Source organism: Esox lucius, chromosome 19 (assembly GCF_011004845.1).
Source record: "Esox lucius isolate fEsoLuc1 chromosome 19, fEsoLuc1.pri, whole genome shotgun sequence".
Taxonomy (NCBI): domain Eukaryota; kingdom Metazoa; phylum Chordata; class Actinopteri; order Esociformes; family Esocidae; genus Esox; species Esox lucius.
In genome coordinates this window covers 19,387,586-19,401,004 of record NC_047587.1, presented here as the reverse complement: position 1 = coordinate 19,401,004, position 13,419 = coordinate 19,387,586, and the positions used below count along the sequence as shown (strand labels likewise).

At 44.4% G+C, this 13,419-nt stretch overlaps 1 protein-coding gene across 4 annotated transcripts in view; it reads right to left on the bottom strand.

The window, feature by feature from the left end:
- wwox (WW domain containing oxidoreductase) overlaps window positions 1-13,419 on the bottom strand; it is a 155,682-nt gene that overhangs the window by 105,907 nt on the left and 36,356 nt on the right. For all 4 annotated transcript variants that reach the window (XR_003777465.2, XM_013138927.3, XM_020040428.2 and 1 more), the window contains exon 6: window positions 1,263-1,351. Coding sequence is in view for 3 of the 4 variants with exons in the window: in XM_013138927.3 (XP_012994381.1) it covers window positions 1,263-1,351 (89 nt within the window). In the remaining variant the exon portion in view is untranslated. The remainder of the gene's footprint in view (window positions 1-1,262; window positions 1,352-13,419) is intronic.

Here is a 13,419-nt window from a genome sequence, read left to right as displayed (position 1 = left end):
AGAGGGTCTGAGGAGTTTGGAGGTTTGGCTACAGCCCAAGTCACATACCCCGCCCTAGGGCAGCCAGGGGCAATGACAGCTTATTACTCCCCTAGAGCAACCAACACACCCCGGTTGGACACGTAAACACACACACACATAAATACACACACACACAGACAGACACACGAGTCAAAAATGCTGACCACAACAAAACAAGCATTACAAAGTCTTTAGGAGAAGCAATGTCATCCAGCCACATGGTCTGAATGGTATGGACCCATATGGTGGGCAACAGAGGTCTATGGTTAAGACGTCCCGGGGGAGTCGCTGGGTGTTGGTGGGGCAGTGTGGAAGGACACATCTACTACCATCTGAAAGAGCATGCCATTATAGGGAACCCAGGCTATACATCCCCTATTATGTAAATCTCAGCACTCTGAAACACACACACACACACACACACACAAACTGTGCACTGAGAGTCGTGGGAATAAACCAAATTAAAATGTTATCCAGCTGATGAGTCTGTATGCCTGTCTGATTGTGTGTGTGATTATGTTTGTGTGTGTGTGTGTGTGTGTGTGATTATGTTTGTGTGTGTGTGGGTGATTGTGTGTGTGTGATTATGTTTGTGTGTGTGTGTTGGTGATTGTGTGTGTGATTGTATGAGCATCATCATCATCATCAGTGGAGAGAAAGTCCTATAGTACTGTAGGAAAGAAGCAGTTTCTCCAGACGCCCAGGTCATCGATGGTTCTCATGACGATCACATGGCAGGCTGCGAAAACGGCAGCAGTGTACCGTGTCTAGAACAGGCAGGACCTTCTACAGCTTCTACCCCCAAAACCACAACATTGTTTAACATCACTGCACAAATATTACACATTGACGCCTGGGGACTCACCCCATAGATACCATGGGACTCACCCCATAGATACCTAGGGACTCACCCCATAGATACCTAGGGACTCACCCCATAGATACCATGGGACTCACCCCATAGATACCATGGGACTCACCCCATATATACCTAGGGACTCACCCCATAGATACCTAGGGACTCACCCCATAGATACCATGGGACTCACCCCATAGATATCATGGGACTCACCCCATATATACCTAGGGACTCACCCCATAGATACCATGGGACTCACCCCATAGATACATAGGGACTGCACTTTGTAGTTCAGGAAGTATGTGAAACAGAAATTCTGTTTGATTTTGAGTCCAGAGGAGAGAAGGGTTCATTTGAAAGAGGGGGCTGGTATACTACTTACAGTTTCTTAGCCTTGAAGGAGTCAGCGAACTCTCTGACACTGCGGAGAGAGGCCAAGTCCAACATCATGGCATCCACCCTGGCCTTGTGCTGCGGAGACATAAAACACACCGCCATCATCATCATCTTTATCAGCATGTACAACATCATCTTCATTACAGTCATTGTCCCTTAACAGCAACTAGTTTAAGTAGCACCAACATGGCCCTCCCTGGACACACAGAGAAACGATGATGGATGTGGTGATAGAATACCAGGAGCAGACGGTTCAACTACTGATGAGAGAACATGACCCTGATCAACTACAGCCAGGCAGGCAGACAGGCAGGCAGATAGACAGGCAGAAATCATTTCTCCAGATGATGTCTCTGGTTCACATCTCAGGCTGGTAGTGAACCCTGATGAGTCCTGCTTAAAGTTCTGTCAGTCCTCAAAAACCATAGCAATGCTTGGTAAATCATGAACAGTGAACAGGATATGCTTTTAAATATAAATACAGAACAGTAAAACAAGCTTGTGTATAGCTCATCACACAGCATATGCTGGTAGAAAGGGAGAGGAGAAGAGGAGCAGTGAAAGAAAATGAATGACAGGAGAACTGAATGCATAACTTGGACTGGATCAGCTAGTGTCTGTCAGAGAAGAATTCCCGTGACCAGGCAGAGGGCTATAGCGCTCTGATCCTTCACACACTCAGTTGGCGACTTCACCGTCACAACCCGCTGCTCTATATATATCACGCAAGCACACATGACCTTAGAATGTGTTGGCTTGCACGTGTCTGTGTGCATGTGTGTGTGTGTGTGTGTGTGTGTGTGTAGCACCAACCAGGAAAGCGTTTGTTCCTCAGAATAATATTCCAGGAGAGAGACATCGCTCATGGATTCCCACCATCCTGTACTCGGGATATCAGATCTGCCTGATTCACTCACTGCCCCTGGAGAACACTGTCAGTTCACATTACCCAGAGGAAGATCATTCAACACTCTACTCTTCGCTTCCAACTGCCCTGTCAGCCTTTCCCAGATCTCTTCCCCATCCCGGGAACATCATAAGGAAATGTTTTCCTTTCCTGTATCTTCACCTGTGGACACTAAGTGTGAATGGCACCCTCAGCATGGACACCCAGGCCCACCAGACAAGCCCAATTAAACAAGAATTTAAAGTTTCTTCACATTTAAATGGTGGGTGTCCCCCAAAATGGGAGGGACAAGATCTTTAAAAAAAAAATGTGTCTCTATACTCCAAAACTTTCAAACTGAAAACCAACGATTACTAGGTGGTTAAAGGACACATTTTCATCTTGTGTACATAACATTCGGTTCCAAAGCAGAAAATGTGTGCATATTTAATTTGTTTTGATTAACAAATAATCCTTAAAATATATATATTTTTTTACTATTAATAAACATGTCATCTGAGCAATTGCATTACTATAAATAATAGAGATTTTGCATCTACTAAAAATATAAAATATAGCTCTTTTTAAGGATGGCAATTATTTTGGGGATGACTGTTGACATTTTTAATTACTGGGAAAACGTTTAATATATGCGTTCATCTGGAGTGTTGTGCTACACACATGCACACACACACACAGTATAAAATAATTGTTGATTATCTACCCACAGCACTAACCACTTAACATGGCTAAGATGATCTACCCCCAGCACTAACCACCTAACCTGGTTTAGATGATCTACCCCCAGCACTAATCACCATACCTGGTTTAGATGATCTACCCCCAGCACTAATCCCCTAACCTGGTTTAGATGATCTACCCCCAGCACTAATCACCATACCTGGTTTAGATGATCTACCCCCAGCACTAATCCCCTAACCTGGTTTAGATGATCTACCCACAGCACTAATCCCCTAACCTGGTTTAGATGATCTACCCCCAGCACTAATCACCATAACTGGTTTAGATGATCTACCCCCAGCACTAACCACCTAACCTGGTTTAGATGATCTACCCCCAGCACTAATCACCATACCTGGTTTAGATGATCAACTCACAGCACTAACCACCTAACCTGGTTTAGATTATCACAGCACTAACCAAAAAATGATCTCCTTATTTAATGACCATATAAGCATGACACATACAGTGTACTCCCTGCCCCCACCCAAGACTACCTACAGACAGCATCCAGACACCCTAATTTCTACTTAAATTAGTGTACATAGAAGGTGAATTACAGTCAATACAAAACACTAAATGGATCTATCCATTTTCTATGGTGGAGATGTTCTCTGAAGATCTTCAGAGAGAGAGAGTGAGGGGGGGGGGTGGGTGCGTTATGGGGGGGAGAGGAACATACTACTGTTCGTCCCCCCTTCTTTTCCTCCCTCCCCTCCCCTCCTAACTCTTCCTCCCCGAAGATCCTCCCACCCTCTTTCTCTCCACCTGCCTGCCTACTCTACCCATACAGATTGAAGTCTTGCGAATGAAATAAAGTTTATTGCCTGGAAAGAGGGGAGAAAGCATGTAAAAAACATTAACGCGATGGAGGTGAACAATTAGACAGATGGCCAGTTTTGGGAAGGAGAAGGGGGGCGGGTAGAGAGAGGAGGAACACGCCAATGCAATCGTTCAGGAGTTTTACGAGGAGGCTGACATGTCGTGCTCTTCTGAAGGACGTTGAGGAAGTGAGAGCCAGCGAAGCTGCTCTGGTAACAATGACAGCACGAATGCTGACTGCGCGACACGGGGACGCAGTGGCTACTGAATGGGTGACAGGGCTACATGCTGCTGGGCACACAGCACCTTGGACTTGTGTTCGGTTCTCAGACTTTTGGGATTATTCATTCGTCTTGATCACTAAAAGCCGAATCATAACAGAGTCAGTGCATCAACTTACAACTCTAGAAAGAACTACAGGAGCAGGAAGATGCTGGGCTCTTTGTGTCATCTGTCTGTGGGTCTGTCGGACACAATCGCCACATGGTGAGGACTCACAGCACAAGGTCACCATGCTGACAACATAAGCAAACCCTCGTCCCTACTCCCAGCCCCCACCTGTCACCCTCAGAGAACAGCTGTCTGTACCAGCGATTTGACCTTTCACAACATAGGCGGAAATCAGGGGAGAGAGAAAAACAGTTGAAGAGGAGACAGGGAGGAATGAGCAAATGCAGTGGAAGACACAGACCCTCCCGAATAAAATAGATCAAGTAGAAAAAGTCAGATAGGTCCCACACCTCCTCCTAGTAACATCAAATAGGTACCACACCTCCTCTACTAACATCAGATAGGTGCCACACCTCCTCTACTAACATCAAATAGCTACTATACCTCCTTCTACTAACATCAGATAGGTACCACACCTCCTCTACTAACATCAGATAGGTGCCACACCTCCTCTAATAACATAAAATAGGTACTACACCTCTTTCTACTAACATCAGACAGGTACCACAGCTCCTCTACTAACATCAGATAGGTACCACACCTCCTTTACTAACATCAAATAGGTACTACACCTCCTTTACTAACATCAAATAGGTACTACACCTCCTTTACTAACATCTAATAGGTACTACACCTCCTTCTACTAACAGATAGGTGCCACACCTCCTCTACTAACATCAAATAGCTACTACACCTCCTTCTAATAACATCAGATAGGTACCACACCTCCTCTACTAACATCAGATAGGTACTAGACCTCCTCTAGTAACATCAGACAGGTCCCACACCTCCTCTAGTAACGTCAGACAGGTACCACACCTCCTCTACTAACATCAGATAGGTACAACACCTCCTTCATCTAACATCAGACAAATACCAAACCTCCACCTACTAACATCAGATAGGTAGTACACCTCCTCTAATAACATCAGATAGGTGCCACACCTCCTTCTACTAACATCAAATAGGTGCCATACCTCCTTCTACTAACATCAAATAGGTACCACACCTCATCTACTAACATCAGATAGGTACAACACCTCCTCTACTAACACCAGATAGGTACCACACCTCCTGTACCAAGATCGGACAGGTTCCACACTACCTAGTAACGTCAGACAGGCACAACATCTCCTCCTAGAGGAAAAGAGAATGTGTGCTGTAATACAATTATAAGCATAGCAATCCAATCCAATCATCTGAAGAGGTATGAGGTGACCGGGCCCCTTCCAGTTCAATAAGACACACACACACACACACACTCCACTGACCCCTTTAATAGTGCTGAAGCCAGCCCTAATAGAAGTAGAAGGGTGGAACGGCCAAATAATGCACTGGGTTAATGCACTAGTGCGCTCTCTCTCACTGTCTTTCACACCCCTACTCCCCCTCTACTCCCTCCATATTGCCCCTCAGCCCCTACCCCCCAAATACTGCCCCTCATCCCCCCACACCCTCTACTCCCTCCATACTGCCCCTCAGCCCCTACCCCCCAAATACTGCCCCTCACCCCCCCCACACCCTCTACTCCCTCCATACTGCCCCTCAGCCCCTACCCCCCAAATACTGCCCCTCATCCCCCCACACCCTCTACTCCCTCCATACTGCCCCTCAGCCCCTACCCCCCAAATACTGCCCCTCATCCCCCCACATCCTCTACTCCCTCCATACTGCCCCTCATCCCCCTACCCCCCAAATACTGCCCCTCATCCCCCTACCCCCCAAATACTGCCCCTCATCCCCCCACACCCTCTACTCCCTCCATACTGCCCCTCATCCCCCTACCCCCCAAATACTGCCCCTCATCTCCCTACCCCCCAAATACTGCCCCTCATCCCCCCACACCCTCTACTCCCCCATACTGCCCCTCATCCCCCTACCCTCCAAATACAGCCCCTCATCCCCCCACACCCTCTACTCCCTCCATACTGCCCCTCATCCCCCTACCCCCCAAATACTGCCCCTCATCCCCCTACCCCCCAAATACTGCCCCTCATCCCCCTACCCCCCAAATACTGCCCCTCATCCCCCTACCCCCCAAATACTGCCCCTCATCCCCCCACACCCTCTACTCCCCCATACTGCCCCTCATCCCCTTACCCTCCAAATACAGCCCATCATCCCCCCACACCCCACTACACCCCCCACACCGCCCCTCTCAACCCAGCTGCCGCCACCAACCACTGCCCACAGGCCACACTTACGATATCAATCCCCCCTCCCTGGGAATGCCTGCCACCACCTCAGAGGAGTGGCGAAGCGAGAGAAGCAGACAGAGGATGAAAACACCCAGGCAAAACATTGTATTAAAGGTTCAGAAAAATGCAGATGAAAGGCTGCTTGTCATGCTGTATGTTGATACTGTTGACAGAGACTACAATGGTTCCCGGTTCTGTCAGAAAATGTCACACTACCATGTGAAATTCAGAGAGCTGACTTTGTCCAGCTTATTGAGGCCCAGCCTTGATGCTCAGCAACAGACGACAACACAAGAAACCCTCCAAAACCACCAAAGCAAACTAAATTGGGCATGCTCTTTTAAAACTGTATTGTGATCAGAGATATACATTTTTGGGATAGAAAGAGAAGTGTGGAATGGAAGGAGGAAATGGCAGCGGGAGCTGAGCTGGTCATTCATCATCCTGTCAGAATGATGACGTTCCTTCATAAATACCCACCAATCTCCTTTCCACCTGGCTGAGTAACACACACACACAGACACACAGACACACACACAGACACACACACACACACGGCTGCGTCTCCAGCTTAGGACCTGTGTCTAAGCGCTGAGCTCCCTTTCTCTGTCCTATCACCCCACACTCCCCCCCGCACACCCACACACACACAGAGAACCGCACACACACAGATATAAGCACGCACGCATATCACAATTAATAGTGAGGCCTGTCTCTGGTGAGGAAGGGGAAAGTGCCTGTTCAGCACATGCAGGCAGAATATGCAATTTCCTCCAGTTAAGTCTGTATTAAATGGATTTCTTCTGTGTCTGACACAGACAGGGTTCTCCCCCTAATGAAAGCAGGGTAATCTACAGGTTTTCCCTTTTCTGAAATCAAGTTACAAATCAAGCCACTCTGGAGCCAATGTGAGAAAGGTGAGGGAAGGACACAGGATGATTTTCCAGATGAGGAACACTGAGAATGAGGCAGACACGGGAGAGTAGCTCACACACACACACACACACACGCAGACAAACACACAGTCACACAGTCACACACAGACAGACAGACAGACTTACAGACAGAGCAACTAGAACACACAAAAGCTGACAGACACACTTAACTTAAGAACTAAGTATCTTTTGGTCAACCCTGCAATTAGCAATAATTTAACAAAATAATTAATGAGCTTTCATTTCTTAATTTCAATGGCAGTAGGGCTCAGAGACAGACAGTGAGGGAGAGAGAGGGAATGTGCCTGATTACTGACTACTCATATCAGGGATGTTAAAATGTACAGTACCCAAATACAACATTGACCATTATGGGGGATTTTAATCAAACAAGACAGGATCTTTGCAGATAGAAACATTTGGTGATTATTCAAAAAGACATGCCAATAAATAATAATTGTAAACTTTGAGACAGACAGGGATGAGGAACACTGCTGAGGTAGGCTGTAATGCAGGAAGAAAATAAAAGAGAGGTTAGTGCTTTGGTAGTGGAATTAATACATTGTGTTGATCAGTGGATTTGGCAGGCCTTTTAAGTGGGTAAATAAAGGAAGCCTAGTCAGGTACTTATACTGGCTTTATAGAGTAGTGATATATTGATTGAATATTTGTTGTTACTGGTTATGCATGACGGTTATGTACATTTATAAATCCTTTATTATCACAAACTATACCCATACTGGTACACTTTAGCAGTTTAGAATGTATATTTGCGGTGCAGAATAAAAGAAAATCTTTAAAAATGCTGTTAATCGTAGAAGTCCAAGACTGCACCTTTAAGTTCATATACGTGTTTAGGTTATTTTGGGAGTTACATCAGGTGTGATAAAGGCTATTAGATATAATGTAGTTCCTGTTCCCCTTTCTGGTCTTTCTGGAAAGGAGCGAATAAAAGAAGACGGACAGAGATCGGTAAAGAGGATCTAGCGCTTGTCAAATAGGAGGAGAAAAAAAGGGAATTAAGAGAGGAGTGAGAAACAGAGAGATGGGAAGAGGAAAAACAGAGAGAGAGAGAAACAGATTGAAGGATGAGGAAAAACAGAGAGAGAAACAGATAGAAGGAAACTGAAGAGGACAGAGCGGTCATCATAAGTGCAGAGTTTGCTTATCGGATGCGGACAGAGCAGGGCCGTACAGGCCTCAGGCATCATCCACAGACACACACACTCTAGTGTGACAGGGCCCAACGAAATTAACAAAGACAAAATACTACAAAATACCTTTTAGCCTGCATGTCTAAAACATCAGGACGCCAACATAAACCTTAATGCCTCACTTCAGCTGAACGCTCCTCCTCTACAGTATATGCTATCTGTTTCTACTCCAGGGCAGCTTCAGATTGGCATCAGAAAGTGACAGTGTGTGCTTATCATCACACAGATATTCAGAGATGGACTTTCCTCATCTTCTCTTCTCCCACGTACTATCCTCTCCCCAAACCTCTATTTTCCCTCCATCCTTCGCTCTCCCTTTCTTTTTCTCTCCATCCGTCTCCCTCTCCTTTTTCCCCTCCTCTGTATTCCCCCCCCCCCCCCCCCCCCCCCCCCCCGCCCTCGCTACGATATGCTGACAGCGCAGGTTTTCCCATCGCGCGTGTCTTCAGTGTTACCAATACCAGGGTTTTAATGTGATCCATATTGCTCTGTAATATTCCACATCTCACAATAAACACCAGCAATCACATATTTACACCCAGCTTATTTTGCAATTCTGTAGAGGGCTTTGGTGGTGGGGCGGACATCACACACAGCTTTAGATGCTGATTATGTCTAGGCTAGATAACAAAGAAGTCACACCAACTACCAGACCACTTCACGCACACAAACACACAACATTATCTTTGTGACTGTCAGCAATAAGTTCACTTTCCAAGAAATACCAAATAATGTTTTTTGTTTTTTTTCTCAAGGACTCTTTCACAATTTCATTTCTTTGACCCAAATGAGTTATTCTGTTCTACATCTTTGGAAAGATGCACACCCTATGCTTTATTATCTCAGTAACTTAAGGGCTACTAATCGAAAACACATACACACGCTCGCACAGATGATACATGTCCCTTTCATATCGTTTAATGCATAAGAAACAAGAAAAACAAGTATGAAATAATTGCACTAGAAAGGTGCCAGACACTAGGATCCACGGAGGTCTTTGATGTGAGCGCACGTAATAATTGGTATTTGGATGAGGAACATCCGTAGGGTTCCGAAATCACTTTGATTAAACCCTCTTTTGTTTGGGAACGCTATAATCTAAACTGCTAAGAACTTACCACGGTCACAGTATTCAACCGAGGACCAGATAATTTTTTTCATATCCCCCCCCCCCCCCCGTTTTTATCTTCTACTTTACTTCCTGATGCAATCCACTGCAGCTCAACACATGATGGCAGGACATGTAAGGCCTGAACATTAAAGACCTCCAACCTTTATGAGAGCTCATTTTCAAAGGGAAATGTTGTAAGCGACACTAGCTTTCAAAATGGCCCATTCTTCTGTTCTCCTCTACCCTGCAACACTACACAGATCCTGGAGAGATTAGTGCCCCATGTTTTCGGTCAATATAGTCGCTAAGATAACGGTTAATATTACATTTTAAGGGTGGGAGCTATAAAGTCTGTCAAAAACTATTTACATTTGACCAAATACATGTATTGCTTTTACTTTCCTGTGCTTCACTCTCCAAATAATAATGATTGATACATTCCTTTTTAAAATATTAGCCTACTCTGAATCCACAAAAATTATTAAATCATATCAAAGTGCCATTGGTTAAGAACTGGAAGAAAAGTGGGACTGGTACACCCCCCTTACCTTAGATTGTGTTGTATAGTGTTGAATCATCTTGTAGTGCTGTATAATGTTGTATAATGTTGTATAGTGTTGAATCATCTTGTAGTGCTGTATAATGTTGTATAGTGTAGAATCATCTTGTAGTGCTGTATAATGTTGTATAATGTTGTATAATGTTGTATAGTGTTGAATCATCTTGTAGTGCTGTATAATGTTGTATAGTGTAGAATCATCTTGTAGTGCTGTATAATGTTGTATAATGTTGTATAATGTTGTATAGTGTTGAATCATCTTGTAGTGCTGTATAATGTTGTATAGTGTAGAATCATCTTGTAGTGCTGTATAATGTTGTATAATGTTGTATAGTGTTGAATCATCTTGTAGTGCTGTATAATGTTGTATAGTGTAGAATCATCTTGTAGTGCTGTATAATGTTGTATAGTGTAGAATCATCTTGTAGTGCTGTATAATGTTGTATAGTGTTGAATCATCTTTTAGTGCTGTATAATGTTGTATGGTATTGAAATCTGTTATATCATATAATATAGGATTCCATCATGTTGAATAAGTTGAAACTTCCTCTTGTATATTGTTATATCATGTTGTATAATAATGTCATCTCTCGTGATTTGCACCACAGACAAACTCCTGCAACAATGTAATAGTTGTGTCACATGAGCCTGGTGAACGTTCAGCAGGCCACAGTCTGATAAGGAAAAAGACATGCCATGCCAACAAATAGTCCCACAGTTTTAATTCATAAAGCCTGATTCAATTTACAAGGAGAGGGGACCTTCGCCTGGAAACAGATGGACAAACTAACTATAAATGAAAGACAAGAGGAGGCAGAGGCGATGGACCCAGGGAGGCAAACAGACACCTCAAACCTCCATCTCTCTATCGCTCCATCTCCCTGGCTCCTCGGCAGACATGCGTAACTACATTAAAAAGGCCTATCATCTCCCAAGACGGTGCTTTACGCTGCGCTGTTGGTCAGGCATGTCTATAGACTCACTTCTAAATGCAATCACACTCTGTGTTGATTGAGTTGGGCTGGGCCGCACACATGAAACACTGCCCAGGCATGTCATCTTTATTAACAACATCGGAAACACAGAAGAGTATATATAAAATGTCCAAACTTTTGACTGGTACTGTATATTTAATTTAATTTATTTCCAATTGATGAGAGTCCATAACAGAACAAAATGTTAAGGGGTCTGAATATTCTCCAAAGGCAACACACATCTGTAACTGCTTAACAAATGGACAACATACTGAGAAAAAATGAAATAACATATGCAAGGATGCAGTTTGCCGACACGCCACAAGGATATGTGTTCTCAGCCTTTGTCACTTAATCTACACCAGGGAAAGTAACCAGATTTAGACACTGGCTGGGTTTTAAAAGAACGGATTGTCTGGGGCCAGAACATGATTACAATCATTTGTACACTAGAAATAAATCACAAATAACAAAAACATCATAGCAATTACATAACTTGTTCACTCTGTAAGCAGTCAGTAACTCAAACGACCAGTGAATCCACTGGGAGCCCTATCAGGGGGAATAGGACAATGAGCAAGAGAGAAGCCAAGCTACTGTCAAGCTAGACAACTCCCCTGTTTGCCACAAAGGACTGTATTCCCAAGAACAGAGTGAAGTTCTGTTGTGTAGTATTTACTTGAGTTAGCCCATGAGTGTTTAATTTAGTTAATCATTTTCCTCCAATGAAACCTAGATCTTAATTTAAGTGAAAATACCTTGGGCACTGTAAACAGAATGTATATTTCATTTATTTATAAACCACATCTTGGCTCATCTTCACCCCACCTTGAAGTAAGCAGAACATTCTGTTTACACTTTGTTGAATTACTATGGTGTTGACTCCATTGAGAGGGGTGAGGTTTATCCCTGGTGGCATTGTGAAGTCACAGTGAACTGGAATTGAACACAGACCAAACATCGGAGGAGGTGGTTGACCTCAGGACACTGCTGCACCTCCTCCACCTTGAGAGACAGGGCGAGACCGAATCTTTCAAATCATCAACTCCTACAGGCGCCGGTGCGCCAGCGGAAGTACCACCATATCCTCTTCTCCTTAACTCTCACTGCGTGGTTGTCGGGTGCCATGCCACAAGGACTTCACTGAGCAGGATGACGCCGTGTCGGTCGGTGCATTTGACCAATAAACCGGTAGGCAGCTGAAGTACACAGAATGCCTACCAGGCAAGCCTAAGCTCCTTCTACACATTGAGCGTAGAGTTCATCCGCCCTTCCTCACTCCATCTGATTTGGGTCTTCGTCGGCCCACTGCCGAGGTAAACTGAAATGCACGGTACCCTACAGGAACCCTGCCCTCCGTCAAGGTTCTACATGACCCCAGGGCCAGAACATTTGCATGCAGGATCCTTATAGACCCCACACAGCCCACAGGACAGATCCACAATGACCAAAACATTCTTGCCACCTGAACAGTTTATTTTCCTGTGGCCTTTAGCAAACAGCCACCTATCCCACAGAGACTAATTATACTATGCTCACCACATCAAGTCACCTCGACACTGTAAACAGCTGCACTACACTGCACTCAATACCCTGCTCATCTCCCAGCATCTAGACACACGAAACCGAAACTGGAAATGTCTACAGAAACTGGAAATCCATGTATATTAGTCATTCGCTGGCTCAGATTCCACTGACTCTCTTGTGAAAGGTACAACGGCATCCTCGCTCTCATCTATCGCCGTCACTAAGACACATGATGGTCTTTCCTCCAATAAACAATGCCAGACATGGGTAAGTCAATTCCTCGATCGTTTCCTGGTTGCTAAGATTCTACGCAGCTAACTACATTTCGGTTATGTCAGAAAAACTAACTGAATAGTGCTGAATAGAGTCTTTGAGATCTATTTGATTAGCTTAAATAATATGGGGAAAAACATATTATTGTTTTTAACAGTTGGATCACCAAAATTGAAAGTATCATTTTTGAGAGACAAGGGAAGAGTTGGTTTAAATATGTTGTCCAGCTAACTTCTACAGGGTGGGTTGAAATTAGGGAGATGCCCTTTGAAGGTGATTCTGAAGTCCTTCTATGATGCACAGTGTTATCACTGTGCTCTATGTACTGAGCCTGGAGACAAGGTTATATTGCCAGCATTCTTTATAATGCATCTTTTACTTTTTCAATCATCCACTAACTCAACTAAAATATACCTTAAGTTCTACATGTGGAATAAGAAGTTGGTCTCCTCT